The sequence below is a fragment of the Macaca fascicularis genome, chromosome 6, assembly GCF_037993035.2.
Source record: "Macaca fascicularis isolate 582-1 chromosome 6, T2T-MFA8v1.1".
Lineage (NCBI taxonomy): Eukaryota > Metazoa > Chordata > Mammalia > Primates > Cercopithecidae > Macaca > Macaca fascicularis.
In genome coordinates, this window is record NC_088380.1 from 120087931 (window position 1) to 120105099 (window position 17169).

General features: G+C 35.2%; 1 protein-coding gene across 8 annotated transcripts in view; it reads left to right on the plus strand.

The window, feature by feature from the left end:
• Window positions 1-17169, plus strand: part of YTHDC2 (YTH N6-methyladenosine RNA binding protein C2) — an 80928-nt gene that overhangs the window by 21924 nt on the left and 41835 nt on the right. For all 8 annotated transcript variants that reach the window (XR_012414581.1, XM_073995160.1, XM_045394108.3 and 5 more), the window contains 5 exons: window positions 3920-4027; window positions 5797-5945; window positions 7204-7339; window positions 12991-13117; window positions 13407-13472. Coding sequence is in view for 7 of the 8 variants with exons in the window: in XM_073995160.1 (XP_073851261.1) it covers window positions 3920-4027; window positions 5797-5945; window positions 7204-7339; window positions 12991-13117; window positions 13407-13472 (586 nt within the window). In the remaining variant the exon portion in view is untranslated. The remainder of the gene's footprint in view (window positions 1-3919; window positions 4028-5796; window positions 5946-7203; window positions 7340-12990; window positions 13118-13406; window positions 13473-17169) is intronic.

Genomic DNA, 17169 nt, shown 5'->3' on the forward strand with positions numbered 1-17169 from the left:
CCTTTTTTATCAACAGCTCTTTGGTATTGTGTAGTGAGCCTAATTCTCTTACCTTAAAAGGAAATATGCTTTATTTTCACTTTGTGTTCTGTCTTAAATTGTCCTATAACTATTTCCCTTTATTGGTAGATATCTTTAAAAAGTAGTCTATACTCCCATGTTTTACTTCACATTCACTTCTGAAAATGCTAAAACAACGTTTGCCCTTGTCCTTTATTAAAAACTGATTTTGCCACCAGTCTTTAAAAAAATGATAAATTCCTCTTCGAAAAATACAAAAATTAGGCCAGACGCTGTGGCTCATGCCTGTAATCCCAGCACTTTGGGAGGCCGAGGCAGGTGGATCACAGGGTCAGGAGATCAAGACCATCCTGGCTAACATGGTGAAACCCTGTCTCTACTAAAAATATGAAATATTAGCCAAGTGTGGTGGCGGGCGCCTGTAGTCCCAGCTACTTGGGAGGCTGAGGCAGGACAATGGTGTGAACCCAGGAAGTGGAGCTTGCAGTAAGCCGAGATTGTGCCACTGCACTCCAGCCTGGGCGACAGAGTGAGACTCTGTCTCAAAAAAAACCAAAAATACAAAAGTTGTGTTTACTTCAATGAAATAATACGAAAATATATAGAGAAAAAGTTCAGTTGCCCCATCCTTGTTTCATGTCCTAGTTTTCTGATTTATGGATGTTAACAGTGTTATATATATTCATTCTTACCTAATCTGTGCTCATACAAATGTATGCAAATAGATACATATTTATAATGTTTACAAAAATTGGTTTTATGGATTTATGATTTATGGATGTTAACAGTGTTATATATATTCGTTCTTCATGCTCACAAAAATGTATGCAAATATATACACATTTATAACATTTACAAAAATTGGTTTTATAAAAATGAGCACATGGCTAATACATTATTTTCAATTTGCTTTATCATGAACAGTTTTCCAGTTTAGTAACTTTGTATCTAGTTCTTTATTTTAAGCAGCCGCATAATAAAGTATTTCATAATATTGATGTACTATGACTTATTTAACCATATCTTTATTTTTGGACATTCAAGTTTGTTCTAGATCCCCCGCCTTGCCCCTGCCAACAATGTTACAATGAACATCCTTTTACATATATCCTGATATACTGGATTTCTAGGGATAGATTTCTGAAAGTGAATTTGCTAAATAAGAGTATATCTATTTTTAATTTTAACAGCTTTTGCCATTTTACTTTTCAAAAGGCTGAAATGATTTACATTTCTGAAGTGTGTAGGGCTATTTATTTGAATTTTTACCATTGTTGTTTGACATTAACCTAATTGCCAATCTAATATTCAAATTTTAGGCAAAAATCTTACTTAGCTTTTCTGTGGTATCTTTTATGGTTGGCTCTCTCTCTTTTTTTTTTTTTTGTGAAATGCTCAGATGCTGTAATTCATTTGATAGCATTGCTGCTTCCTGAACCTCATTCTTCATTATATCCCATACTTTCTCAGTCTGCCCTGTGGGCTTCTCTTCTTTCACATGGTGCTTAAATAGTGGTATTCTCTAGAATTATTCCCTTGATCTGTTTCCTTTTTTTCCTGTTCGCTCCATCTTCCTTCCTTCCTTCCTTCCTTCCTTCCTTCCTTCCTTCCTTCCTTCCTTCCTTCCTTCCTTCCTTCCTTCCTTCCTTCCTTCCTTCCTTCCTTCCTTCCTTCCTTCCTTCCTTCCTTCCTTCCTTCCTTCCTTCCTTCCTTCCTTCCTTCCTTCCTTCCTTCCTTCCTTCCTTCCTTCCTTCCTTCCTTCCTTCCTTCCTTCCTTCCTTCCTTCCTTCCTTCCTTCCTTCCTTCCTTCCTTCCTTCCTTCCTTCCTTCCTTCCTTCCTTCCTTCCTTCCTTCCTTCCTTCCTTCCTTCCTTCCTTCCTTCCTTCCTTCCTTCCTTCCTTCCTTCCTTCCTTCCTTCCTTCCTTCCTTCCTTCCTTCCTTCCTTCCTTCCTTCCTTCCTTCCTTCCTTCCTTCCTTCCTTCCTTCCTTCCTTCCTTCCTTCCTTCCTTCCTTCCTTCCTTCCTTCCTTCCTTCCTTCCTTCCTTCCTTCCTTCCTTCCTTCCTTCCTTCCTTCCTTCCTTCCTTCCTTCCTTCCTTCCTTCCTTCCTTCCTTCCTTCCTTCCTTCCTTCCTTCCTTCCTTCCTTCCTTCCTTCCTTCCTTCCTTCCTTCCTTCCTTCCTTCCTTCCTTCCTTCCTTCCTTCCTTCCTTCCTTCCTTCCTTCCTTCCTTCCTTCCTTCCTTCCTTCCTTCCTTCCTTCCTTCCTTCCTTCCTTCCTTCCTTCCTTCCTTCCTTCCTTCCTTCCTTCCTTCCTTCCTTCCTTCCTTCCTTCCTTCCTTCCTTCCTTCCTTCCTTCCTTCCTTCCTTCCTTCCTTCCTTCCTTCCTTCCTTCCTTCCTTCCTTCCTTCCTTCCTTTCCCACTATTCCCACCGTCTTGTTTCCTGCCCTGTGCTATACTGTACTAGGTATTGGAGATGCATAGTTTCCCTGGAAGCTTTCATTCATGCCCTGGGCTTCTGTTTTTTTCTTTTACACTGATGACTTCTGAATCTTTATTTTCAGTTGTTCTCCAGAGCTCTGGGTTTCGATATTTCTAATATGATCCAAACCGAATACTTCATCTCTTCTGTGAAACCTATTTCTCTTCTTGTGTTACCTGTCTTAATCATACTACCATTGACCTAATCACCTGAATCACAAACCTATAAGTTCTTAACTCCTCGTAATAATCTTGGGTGATCAGGGACATCAGATCTGTACATATGCTAATTGAAAGCTCATTTCTCATTTTACATGCTTAAAACCAAACCCCATTTCAGCAAACCTGTTCTTTTCAGCTTTCTTTCTTACCTCAGAGAATGACATTATCATTCAGATTTGCAAGCCAGACGTCCAAGGACTATATTTGACACTTTCTTATTTTATTTTTTTTCTATATCCAATATAATGCTGAGTCCTATGGATTTTACCTCCTGACTAGCTCTAGAAATTGTCTGCTTCTTTTTGGTTTTCACTATTATTAATCTCATTCAGGTTAACCTGAACTAGTGCAGTAACTGCTACTCGGTTTGATATAGCCATTCTGCTATCTTTTAAATCCATTCTCCGTATTGCAGTCAGAGTGGTCTTCTCTGAAGTAGAATTCTGATGATGTCGAGCACCTTCCTGAGCTTAAATCTTTGAATGACCTTTATCTCACGATAAAAACATAAACCCTTAGTAAGACTTATCTTTTCCTCTTACCTCATCTTGAACGATAAGGTAATCCACTCCCACCATTTTTCAAGTAAGTTGGCCTTTTAGTTCCTTGAAACACCTTTAGGTCCTTGAAACTCTTTTCCAGCACAGGGACTTTGCACATGCTGTTTTTCATCATCATTATACACTTTTTTCTTTTTTCGTATGGCTTTGTTGTTTTGTTTATCTTCTTGTTTCTCATTTTCTTAGTGAGGATACTTTTCTTGATGCGGTCAAATCCCCCCTGTTATATACTGTCATGGTGTCTTGTACTTGCATCTCATAGGACTCTTCACAACTCTGTATTTACATTTATATTCCGGATTTTTGGATTAATTTCTGTCTCTTCTGCTAGCTTGCCTCCAGGAACAGGAAATAGCTCTATTTTGTCTTACCATTTCTGCTTATAATACAGATGATATCAATGCCAGACACATGATAAGTGGATAGTAAACACTAGAGGGAAAAACCCAAGCACATGAACAGTTGTCTAATAGTTGTTTGTAAGTCAAAGTTATAGTTAAAGGACAATATTATAGGAGTCACTTGAACTATGAGATCGCTTTTGGATATTATACTCAGGTTTATTAACTTGGTATTCTCATGTTTTTATGTGCATTTTCTTTAAGATGCAAGTTGAGTAATTTTTTAAAAATTATTTAGTACAGGGAAGACCATTTGAAGTAAAAGAAATGTTTCTGGAAGATATTTTAAGAACAACTGGATATACAAACAAAGAAATGTTAAAGTACAAAAAGGAAAAACAGCAAGGTAAATTTTTTAATAAAAGAAATTACTGTTGATAATGACTTTGGAGTACTCCGTGGACACTTGAAAGTGTTTTTCTCTTGTGTATAATTGTTTAACATTATATTAGAATATTGTCCCAAATATACCTTTGCTTTCCGATTTGGTTCCAGAAGTTATACTCTATGGAGAGGAACTGAAAGTGGATGCCAGGGTTGAGGAGGTGTCTGTATCCAAAGATTCAGCCACCTTTTAAGGAGGTGGAAGAGTATATGCTGGCTGCCCACAGCATATCTCATAGTGAAGGACTGGGAAGTGAATGGGAGGGAGTGAAAAAAGTAGTATGTGAGTAATAAACTCAATTTTGATAAGATGTTGAGTTTTCCAAATCTTGATGATGTTATGGGATTTCATTGATTTACTTTGAATTTAGCATTATTTGCCTGTTAATACATCTCTTGTAATGACTTATATTTCAGCTGTTGAATTAGGGTTCAGATTTCTTTTTCTTAATTTTAACTTCATTATTCATCATAGAAGACTTGGCTTCAAGCTTTGATACCTTGTTTATTCTGTATGCCCTTGGACAAAAATCTGAACTCCTTTGGATTCTCCCCTTGAAAAATGTAATCAGCAATGCTGATTTCACTGGGCAGCACTGAATTACTGATATGTAAGTTGTAAAACTCCTAGATCTTGAAACTCAAAAAAAAAAAAAATTAAAAAAAAATTTTTTTAGAGACAGGGTCTTGTTCTATCACTCAGGCTAGAGTGCAGTGGTGCAATCAAGGCTCACTGCAACCTCTACCTCCTAGTCTCAAGGGATCCTCCCATCTCAGCCTCTTGAGATGTAGACCACTGTGCCCAGCTAATTTTTTAGATATTTTATAGAGACGCAGTCTTGTTACATTGGCCCGGCTGATCTTGAACTTCTGGCCTCAAGCAATTCTCTTGCCTCAGCCTCCTAAAGTGGAATTACAGGCATGAGCCACCATGTCCAGCTGAAACATTTGAAAGTGAAAATTATATATAATTGTATCTCAAAAAGCTGGCACGGTGGTAGAAGTTCAACAAATGGTTTTCTACAAACTGCTGTATGAATTTTGGTCATTGATTTAAACAATAGTTATAACATGGATAAAAATACTCTTAATTCTGGACTTACTTAGAAGTAAACTTATTAGTAGGATTTGGAACAATAGATGAATACATGAATGTATAAGCCCGTTTTCACAATGGTGTAAAGATACTACGCGAGACTGGGTAATTTATAAAGACAAGAGATTTAATTGACTCACAGTTCTGCATGGCTGGGGAGGCCTCAGGAAACTTACAGTCATGATGGAAGGCAAAGGGAAAGCAAGGACTTTCTTTACATGGCAGCAAGAGAGAGAAGTGCAAGCAGGGGAAATGCCAGATGCTTATAAAACCATCAGATCTCATGAGAACTCACTCACTATCATGAGATCAGCATGGGGGAAACCGCCCCCATGATCCAGTTACCTCCCACCAGGTCTTTCCCTCAACACCTGGGGATTATAATTCAAGATGAGATTTGGGTGGAGACACAGAGCCTAACCATATCAATGAAGTTTTCAAGCAGTTTCATGTATCTTTGTGTTTCAGCATAACACATTTTTTATTGAATATTCTTAATATGTTTTTTAAAAGTAACTACAGAATACGGCCAACTTTTAAGAGATACCAGATTCACATAATTTATTTAAACAAAGGAATACATTTCAAAAAGGAAAAGATTTGTCTACATATTCTTTCTTTGATAATTAATTTAGAAGAGAAACAACAAACCACACTTACAGAATGGTACTCAGCTCAAGAAAATACTTTCAAGCCTGAATCTCAGAGGCAGAGAACTGTTCCAAATGTGACTGACGAGTATGACTTATTGGATGATGGTGGTGACGCTGTCTTCAGTCAGCTGGTATGATCGTCCTGGTTTCCTACTGATATTTTGTGTGAAAATTGTGTAGGTTAAAGATCATTTTATGAGATTATACTTTTTTTTTTTTGAGACAGAGTCTCACTCTGTCGCCCAGGCTGGAGTGCAGTGGCGTGATCTCTGCTCACTGCAAGCTCCACCTCCCGGGTTCACACCATTCTCCTGCCTCAACCTCCTGAGTTGCTGGGACTACAGGCGCCCGCCACCATGCCTGACTAATTTTTTGTATTTTTAGTAGAGATGGGATTTCACCTTGTTAGCCAGGGTGGTCTCGTGATCCTGACCTCGTGATCCACCCGCTTTGGCCTCCCAAAGTTCTGGGATTATAGGCATGAGCCACCATGCCCGGCCAAGAGATTATAATTTTTTACTGCATAATTGAATGGTAATTCTCTTAGTTTATTTTAGACTACAATCAATTTTTCAGAGCAACTTTCTACTCTTTAAAAAGATAATTTACCCTTTTTTTGAGCATGTGACAGTATATAATGCAGATATGCTTGCGGTTTTCTACCAGTGTTTAAAGTTGTAATGTATCTAAATGAACTATACATGAATTTTTAAAAGTACTTTTAAGGAATATTTTAAAATTGATGATAAAAATTGTTATTTAACATCTTTATGGATATGCACACTAAATATACTATATATATTATGATATATATCCTATATGCTTATAGGATTATAACATGCTATGTGTAAAAACATATAGTGTAGATTTATTTGGGTCATGAAACAGCATTTTGACCTTGTGTATTTGTGGTTCTTAAGACTGGCTGTACATTCTGTCACCTGAGGAGCTTTTAAAGCCCTGTGGAATCTGACACCCTGCCAACAAGAGATTCTGATGCACTTGCTCTGGGGTGGGACCTGGCATCAGTATTAAAAAGCTGTAGGTGCTACTTCCCTTGATGTGCAGTTGGGAAAGAGAACTACTGAGGTGTATGTGCATTTAACAGTATCATATTGGAAGCACAATTAACATTGTGACTGGATCATAGTCCTTTGTTGACAAACTCATTCTCAGATAAAAGCTAAGTATAAGGACAAGATACCGTGTTGTGAGTGATAATGTTTGTGATGAAATGAGAAATTTTTTTATGTCAAAGCTTTTGCTATGTAGTGTCATAGGATTAGTAGTCCTTATGGCCATTGTGGTCATCTTATGTTCTTTGCAAGCAAATGTTCATAAATTGTTAGGTAATTTGTGATAATTTATGATTTTTACTGTTTTTTGTAGACTGAAAAAGATGTGAATTGCCTTGAACCATGGTTAATAAAGGAAATGGATGCTTGTCTTTCTGATATATGGCTACATAAAGATATTGATGCCTTTGCTCAGGTCTTTCATCTCATTTTAACTGAAAATGTTAGTGGTAAGTTTATTTTAATTTTAAAAATTTACCCTTGCAGTTATTTATGATGGAAGTATATTTTAATTCAAAATGTATGTACTACCAATAATTGCACAACCAAAAATTTAATTTTTTAGGAGTATTTATTTTATTTCAAATGCACAAATCAGGATCTTCTTACTAGCATAGCATAGTAGAAATAAATACTGTGTTAAATCAGAGATTCTTAAGCTCATGTCACCATTGTAGTTTGAAGAGCTATGTGATTACATGACAATTACATGCAAAAATGCTTTTATGTGTATGTGTTATGCATATACTCTTGTCTTTCCCTTCCTTGGAAAGGATTTAGGTGTCAAGTATTTATTCTCTCACCTAAACCCCTCAGCATTATTATTGTAATTATTATTGATTACTTTCTTCTTGAAATATTTTACTCAGTTAACTTCTGGTATTTCATACTTGGCTTATTTTCTTCTTATTTCCCTGGCTCTGACTTCTTGGTTTTCTTGGCAAGATCTTTTTCTTTTTTTCTGACCTGTAAATACGAAATTTCCTAGGTCTCAATCCTTAAGACCTTAATTCTATTTATACTTACTCCTTAAGGGGATCTCAAATAGTCATTGCTTTAAATATCTATTTAAATGACCCCTAAATTTACATTTCCAGACCTCACCTACCCCCTGACTTAAATATACCTGATCACTTGTTATCTCCAGTTGGATGTCTGTTAGGTGAATAAAATTGGATATGCCTCAAACAACTTCTGATCCCCTCCCTACATACCTTACTCTCAACCTGCACTTTTCATGTGTTTCCCTTTTCAGTAAATGGTCACTATCATTCACCTAGTTGCTAAGGCAGCAAAGCATACAGAAAGTCTGCTGTCACATTGCACATATAATTCATTAGCAAATCCTGTTTACTTTGCATTCTAAAATAAATCTGGAATATGACCACATTTCATTTCCCCTACTGTACATTTCACTCCCCTAGTCCAAGCCAGCCTCTCTTCTGGACTATTACAGTAGCCTGTTAACCATTTCTGTTTTTATGTTACTGCAGTCTGTTCTCCACAGAAAAATAAGAAAATAAGATTGATCCTTTCATAAAGGAAATTGGATCATTCCACTTGCCTGTTCTCAACTCTCCCAGGCTTCCAGTTACACTGTGGATGAAAGTCAAAGTCCTTTCCATGATTAGGCCTCTGGCTACTTTCTTGATCTTATCTTCTGCCACTCTCCTCCTTGTTCACTGTGCCTAGACACACTTGTCTCCTTGATATTCTTCATGTTTGCCAACACATTCCCTTCTGTGAGATTTTGTTTTGTTGTTTCCTATGCCTAGAAAACTGCCTCCATCGGTAATCACACGGCCCAGTGCCTACTTATTTAGGTCTCTGCTTACATACTGCCTTCTCAGAGAGGCCTTTTCTGATCGCCTTACTAAAATGGTACCCTTTTCTCACTATATCTCCCTTACCTTGCTTTATTAGTCTTTATTGTACTTTTATTACCTGTCATGTGTTTTTTATTTTTATTACCTATTTCATCTACTAGAATGAAAACTACATGAGGGCAGAAACTTTGTCAGTTTTACTTATCTCTGTATCACCAGAGGTTCATCGTTTATTAAGTGCTGAAAAATCTTTGTTGAATAATGATACTATTATTATTGTTATTTTTGAGACAGAGTCTCACTCTATACCAGGCTGGAGTGCAGTGGTGCAATCTTGACTCACTGCAACCTCCGCCTCACCGCTTCAAGTGATTCTCCTGGCTCAGCCTCCTGAGTAGCTGGGACTACAGGTGTGCGTCACCTCGCCCAGCTAATTTTTTTTGTATTTTTTTTTTGTATTTTTACAAAAAAATTTTATAATTTTTTTGTATTTTTAGTAGAGATGGGGTTTCACCATGTTGGCCAGGATGGTCTTAATTTCTTGACTTTTTGATCTGCCTGCCTTGGCCTCCCAAAGTGCTGGAATTACAGGCAGGAGCCACCGCACCCAGCCGAATAATGATATTACTTTTAAGCATCTTTACCACATGATAATCTGTTGGAACATGTTTAGTGACAGGAAGTTCACTACCTTTCTTTTGAATTGTTTCAGGAGTTAACTTTTTAGTATGTTGATATGAAATCTAACTACATGGCATTTGCCTTTTTTCTGCTTCTGGAGTGATCACATGTATTTATACCTGACAGACTTCCAGGTGTACGAAGATGGTTATTCTTTTTCCTTTAAATTTTTTGTTTTTTGGGCTGACTATACCTATTACTTCAACTATTCTTTACTGTAACATGATATCTGGTCCTCTCCTTCCCTGGTCCATCTTCTCTGGATATGTTCTGTTTTATCCCTTTTAAAAAGCATAGTATCCAGTTCTGAGTGTTAATCTCTTAGTAACCATCTTAGCCTAAAACCTTCTACTCTTTACTTACATTAATCCAGCCAACCCCATTGTCTTATTGATTCATATTGTTTTTGAAATTTTTAGTTCTTTTTTTAAACCTATGATTTTATTAAATTAAATTTTTAAATTATCATGTACTTGTTTTGACTTTTTCTTGAGCTTTAGACATTCTGTTTATTCATTATAAATTTTATCTTAAAGTTAGATTTGGCCCATTGTTTCTGTTTAACAATTTTAAAAAAATTCTAATTGTTATCTATTACATTAATAAGCTTTCTCTGTTTATTAATTTGAGGTGCCTGGGTCAATTATCAAGGGACTTTAGGTCAATATTTGGGTGTGGTTGTTCAAGCAGTTATAATCCTACACATCTTCTAGTCTAACTTCTTAAAAAATAAATGAATATTTTTTGACTTTCTTTATTCTCTTTGTAAATGTATGTTGGCTCCTAGTGATTTGCTTTTTAAAGTTCATTGTTTTGTTTTGTTTTGAAACAGGGTCTCATTCTGTCACCCAGGGTGGAGTGCAGTGGTGCAATTGTGGCTCACTGCAGCCTTGACTTCGGGGCCCAGGTGGTTCTCCCACCTCAGCTTCCAGAGCTTTGGATTTAGATATTTCTAATATGCCCCAAACTGAATACTTCATCTCATCTGCAAAACCTGTATCTCTTTTGTTGAGAGCTGGCCAGGCTGGTTTTGAACTTCCGGGCTCAAGTGACCTGCCCAACTTTGCCTCCCAAAGTGCTGGGATTACAGACGTGGGCCACTGTGCCTGGCCCTCATTATTGATTTTTTGAAAAATAATTGATCTCCATTTTTAAAAGTAACTTTTTGGATTTGAAAGTGTAGATATTTGTTCGTCTCCAGTTTTCTGGCATTCTTTCTTTTTCCATTATTTAAAAAATATTTACTCTGAAGAGTTTAGCAATCTTACTTGAAAGTTAAGGAATTTAAATTCTGAAAACAGTGGCTTTAAAATATTTATAATGCATTTTAAGTACTTAAGTATTATCCTTAGCTTTCTTCCTGATATTTCTTTAGTGAATACTAGACTATTAATTTGATAATGGTCATCCTATGTAGGCTCAGGTCTCTCTTCTGCTCTTATGTACAGTTTGTACATTTCCCAGAGTCCCGTATTCTAATGTCTTAAGCCATGTGAGGAAAACTAAAATGTTATAGTAGCTCAATCATTCACTCCTCATCTTTTTATTTCATTTCTGAAATCTCAACCCTTGATTTCAACCAGAACTGAAAATATGTCATATGATTTAGGAAACTCTGGGCTTCATAGATTTCTTCTTAGTACCATCATTTTCCCTATGATCGTGTAGAAGCAGATAATAATGAGTTAAGACTTGACATTCTCTGTCATACTTACTGTACTAGTCATCTATTCCTACATTACAAATGATTCTAACACTTAGAAGCCTAAAACATTTATTACCTCACATAGTTTCTGAGAGTCAAGAATCTGGGAGTGGTTTAGCTGAGTGGTCTGGCTCCAAGTCTCTCATGAGGTTGCGGTTAAACTGTTGGTAGGGGCTGCATTAATCTGAAGGTTTGTTGGGGCTGGAGGGTCTGCTTTTGAGAAGCCTCACTTACATAGCTTTTGGCAAAGGGCCTCAGTTTGTTGCTGGCTGTTGGCAGAATAGCCGTGAGTTCTTGTCAGCTGTCCTTCTCAGTAGGGCTGCCTTATTCTTCCTGTGTGGCTTCTCTGAGAGTGATTCAAGAGAGAAAGTAAAAGAGCAGGCAGGAAGTTGTAGTTACTTTTTATGACCTAGTCTCCAGAGTTGCACACCACCTCTTTCACATTATTCTGTTTGTTAGAATGAGTCACTTAGTCCAATTTATAGTCAGGGAGAAGGGAATTAGGCTCCACCTCTTGAAGGGAGGAGTGTTAAAAATGTTTTAAATGTTTCACATTTATTCATACCCTTGTGCTCAAAATACACACAGTTTGATACATTCTCCAAGGCCATGGATTGAATATTCAGTTGAAGAAGTAATTTTCATACAGTGAGTACAGATAAAAATAAATTAATCTTTTAAAATGCCTGACCATCCCCGATTTATTGAATCTGAGTCTTGGAGTAAGGTATGGCTATCTGTGCTTTTAAAAATACAAAGCGGAAACGATAACAACAAACCCATCCCAAAGAACAAATCCCAAAGCAAAATGAAAATACATGCCATTATATATTTGTCCAAATCCATAGAATGCACAAAACCAAGAGTGAATCCTAATGTAAACTATGGACTTCGGTTGATGTGTCAGTATAGGTTCATCAGTTGTAACAAATGTTCCACTCTGGTGGGGGATGTTGATAATTGGGGAGGCTATGCATGTGTGAAGGCAAGGGACATATGGGGTATACTTGTATTTTCCTCTCAGTTTTGCTGTGAACATAAAACTTGTTCTAAAAAAAAGTCTTAAAAAAAAAGCCTGAGGCAATTTTCTTGTCTCTGCCCCACTTTAAAAGAACACTGATTTGTATTGATAATGGATACCATGTTTCAGAGTGTTTATTGAATAGAAGATAATTGGGTATACATACTGTGTATCAATGATTAAAATTTTCCTTTTGTAGTTATCTTGAATTTTACTATGGAGGGTTTTTTTCATGAAATCTTTCTGAAATTACCAATTTTGTAATTTAAGCAAATTAGTCCTAAGCAATTATATTGAATTGCTTGAGAAATATATTCTAGGAAGAAACTTCAATAGAACTTTAATTATTTTTCTAATGTAAGGGTTTTATGAGAAATAAACTTTCTGTCAGTGTTAATCCCATTAAGCATCTTACAAAATAGCCTGGAATGGGGGATTAAAAGCAAAGTAAAATAACAACAAAACATTGTCTCAAACTTTGCGTTTGAAGCTTTTAAGTATTCATTACCAGTTACTGATGAAAATTAACTTTTAAATTATTTAATTATATCTTGTCATTTGGTGAACAAATAGCTTTCCTTTTCTGTTGAAATCATGTAGATGAGCTTAAAACAGTTTAACCATGATCTTTCTTTCTCCTACCTTACAACCGACAGTCTTTATTCTATTTACACTAGACGTATCATAACAGATTGCTGTAGATCATCTAAGTTAAGTGTTACATAGTGCTGTCATTATGTAGTTAAGGAGCAAGTCTCGGGCTAATTATCCTGACACTCAATTCTGCTATTTCAAATTTTTTAAACAGTGAAAATGGTTTTAAGTAGTTTGGAAATTTAAGTTGTATTTATCTTTTCTTTTTTTTAGTTGATTACAGACATAGTGAAACCAGTGCAACAGCTCTGATGGTTGCTGCAGGACGTGGCTTTGCAAGTCAAGTAGAACAGTTAATCAGTATGGGAGCCAATGTCCATAGTAAAGCATCAAATGGCTGGTAATTTTAAACTACGTTGATTCTTCATATATCTTTGTATAGCTGCACATATCTTTTTTGATTTCTTATGTTTGTCTTTATATTAAAAACTTGTGTAATAATTGCTGGTGAATTTCTGTTTTAATGGGTTAATAATTTTGAATGACTTGTTTTTTTAACTATAATTTATCTTATTTTTTATTTAAAAAGTTTTTTGAAAAGATAGGGTCTTAATGTTGCCCAGGCTGGTCATGAACCAGTTTTACAATTTTGATGACATCTTTTTTATATATCCTTTGAATTTTGGCAGGATGGCATTGGATTGGGCTAAACACTTTGGGCAGACTGAAATTGTGGATCTTCTAGAATCTTACAGGTAAAACTTTATACTATTTTAAATTAATTCTACCTTCTTTAAAAGAGCTTCACCATATAAATTATGGACTATACAAATGTAGACCATTTATAGTCTTTTATCCAGAGATTTTTTTTGTAATTCTAAGGAAATTTTCTGTCTGATCTACCATGGTATATTAAATTTTATTTTAAGAAATCAGAAGAGGGATTTCCAATTAAACATGGTAGATACGACATAAGTATTTATCTCTGCATTTTCTCAAACCTTTTACATTTCCCAAAACCTCACTAAAATGACAATGAAGGAATATAAAGGAATTTAAAAGGTGTAAACCAAATTCAAAGAGAATGGAAGAGGACAGGGCAACTGATAGAAGATGTTAATTTTGGGATGATAGATAGCTAATTGATTGACTTAGCAGAACTAAGAAAACTCACAGTGCCGTAGAGAAACACTCATTTTAGCTTTGGAACTCAGAGACTCATTCAGTGGCCTTTGAGTGAAGCAGTAAAAGAAAATTCATTATCAAAGAGAAAACTTATAATACAAACCTATAGTAAAAGATATTGCATTCATGAAATAAAAACAGTGTGCTATCAAAAAGGAACAGAACACAAATCTTTGTTCAGATTTTGTCTTCATGAGACCTACCCAAATTTGCCCTATTATATTACAGTCTAACCCCCGCCCGCACTGTCCATCCTCTTTAACCTATTCTACGATTCTTTTTTCTCCACAGCCCTACCACCCTCTAATACACTATATAATTTACTTGTTCACTGTTTTATTGGTTTATTATCTATCTCTTCTCCCTACTAGAATGTAGTAAGCTTATTGTCTGCTTGTTCAAGAACAGCAGCTAGATATAGTAGATGTGCAGTGAATATTTGTGAATGAATGCATAAATAAGAAAGAATTCTTATAAATTAAAAATATGATAGCAGAAAAAAGAAGAGTTACAAGATAAAGTTTAGAAAATTGCTTACAGAGTAGGAAAATTGTAGAAAAAAGATAAGAAAATTTGCTTCCTATGTACTCCTTTTTTAGGAAACTGTTAGAGAATGTGCTTCACAAAAAAGAAGTGAAAACAAAAACAAAAAGTGGGGGAAAAAAAAAACAGGTAGGTACAGCACAGGGGATAGGTGAAAGGAATGCTCAGGATGCTGGTAGAGAGGATTGTTTTGATGACACCAGTGTCTAGTAGGCCTGATCGCATAGGAACAGAAGATGTGGGGCTCTAGAGGGAGGTCTCTGTGGGGTAAAAATTTACCTGGGATTTTCAATCATATTAAAAAGCTTTATGAATCTGTCAGATAATTTGGGAAGAATTACTATCAGATCACAGAAAACTAAGCAAATAAAAATTAAACAGTTGTTACTCTAGGAAAAACAAAAAGTTAAGAAAGGAGGTATAATCATAGTATATTATTAGGCTAAGCAGTGAATGTTTACCCAGTCATAGTAAAGTAAAGGCTGAATGAAGATTTAACAAAAATTGTAGGAACTGGTGTGGGTGGAAAGTGTAGGGAAGTGGAAGTGGTAACCTCATTTTTCATTAGTTGGAGGTTCACAGATAATGACTACATTGTTAAAACAATAAATAGCAGAAAATGCGTGTTGCTTAGAAATATGACAGCAAGTGCTAAAATGGCTAAAACAGTAGAATAGTTCTAAGCAGTGTGACTAGGAGTTTTTGTTATAACTTCTATAAAACCATTTATTAACACTATGTGTATGTATTGCTTTGATTTAACAAAAAAAAAATCAAAGGGAATCCTGTAAAACCAATCAATTAACTGGCTTTTAGATGGAGATTTTAGGTAACTTTAGATTAGATATTTAAACAAATTATAAAGCTTTCAGATTAGATATTTAAAGAAAATTTTGAATATATATTTTATAATACATTGATAGCTTCTGTTTTCAACCTTTAGAGATTCAAAAAAGAAAACAATGGAGCCTGAAGTTAAAATATATTAAAATATCTGTTATTCAAGAACATGTAAAATGTTTTATTTTACCTGGGTTTTTGTACTTAATTTTATAGTTGTGGAACTGGAAATGTAGTCTCAGACATTAGAAGAAATAAATGTTTGAAATTAGTTGTGACATTGAGTCTCAAAATTCTTGATAGGTTTAAATGCTACTTCTGATATGGTAGGTTTAGATGTCATTTCAATAATAGCATCCAGAACTTGCAGTCCTTTTATTGTTAACACTTTGAATGTTCCAGACATTCTTATGGTGTTAAGTAAAGTTCACTAGACACTACAGGTTACCAGGTAAAGCGTTTATCTGGATAATATTTTAATTGTCCTGGCTAACTGGGCTTTCTTTTTATTTGATAGATCATGATATTATCAATTATAAATTTCAGGTATTTAAAATTAAATATATTATTATGTTTACTGGATTATTGATAATTTATATCCAAAGGTTATAGCTTTAAATAGAATATAATGTCTTCTTCATTTATGTGTTAAAAATTAAAAAACAATAAACTTATAGTGTTTTAAAGTAGATCTTAAAATTTACAAGAGCTGAGAACACATGGACACAGGGAGGGGAACATCACACACCAGGGCCTCTTGGGGGTTGGGGATAGGGGAGGGATAGCATTAGGAGAAATACCTAATGTAGATGACGGGTTGATGGGTGCAGCAAACCACCATGGCACATGTATACCTACGTAACAAACCTGCACGTTCTGCACATGTATCCCAAAGCTTAAAGTATAATAAAAAATTTACAAGAGCCAATTATTAAGTTGTAGAAGTTTAATATTTTTCCCATTGAAAAAAGTCTTACGTTATTTTTCTGCTAAATTCTTTAAGAGAGATTGGATTTAGTTGAACTTCTTAGAAATTCTGTTGATAATTACTAGTGATAGCAATAGTTTACATTTTTACATGTAAGATGAAGAAGCAAGGCATTTATTTCAGTAATTTATATTGATTCTTGCTTTTGGAAAATAGCCTAATCAACCTGCTGTTAGCATAGAATTTTCTAACAGTCATGTTAAGTTGGTGCCTATTGATTTTTTTAAAAATGTGAACTATACATCAGAATATTGTTTATAATAGTAAACAATTAGACATAACCTATTAAGAAAATATAAATGATAGCTGAAAGTTTGTTTTTAACAGGTTTATTGAGATATAATTAATATACCATGTAATTCACCCATTTGGGTGCACAATTTGATGGTTTTTCATATATTCACAGACTTACGCAATCATCACCACAATCAATTTTAGAACAGTTTCATCACCACAAAAAGAAACTTGTACCCATTAGGTATCTCTCCCTGTTCCTCCCCAGCTCTCTTAAGCCTCCTCCAGCTCTAGACCAACCACTAATATACTTCTAGTTTCTATAGATTTTTCTGTTGTGGACATTTTATATAAATGGAATCATGTGATACGTGGTTTTTGTGATTGGCTTTTTTCAGTTAGCATAAAATATCCATGTTGTAGCATTCTTTTTATGACTAATACATATTCTATGGATATACCAAAGTTTGTTTGTATATTTGTCAATTGATGAACACTCAGGTTGTTTCCACTTTCTGACTATGAATAATACTGGTATGAATATTTGTGTACAAATTTTTATATGGATATATTTTTTTCATTTCTTTTATATATACACCTAGGAGTGGAATTGCTGGGTCATATGGTAACTGTATGTTTAACCTTTTGAAGAACTGCCACAT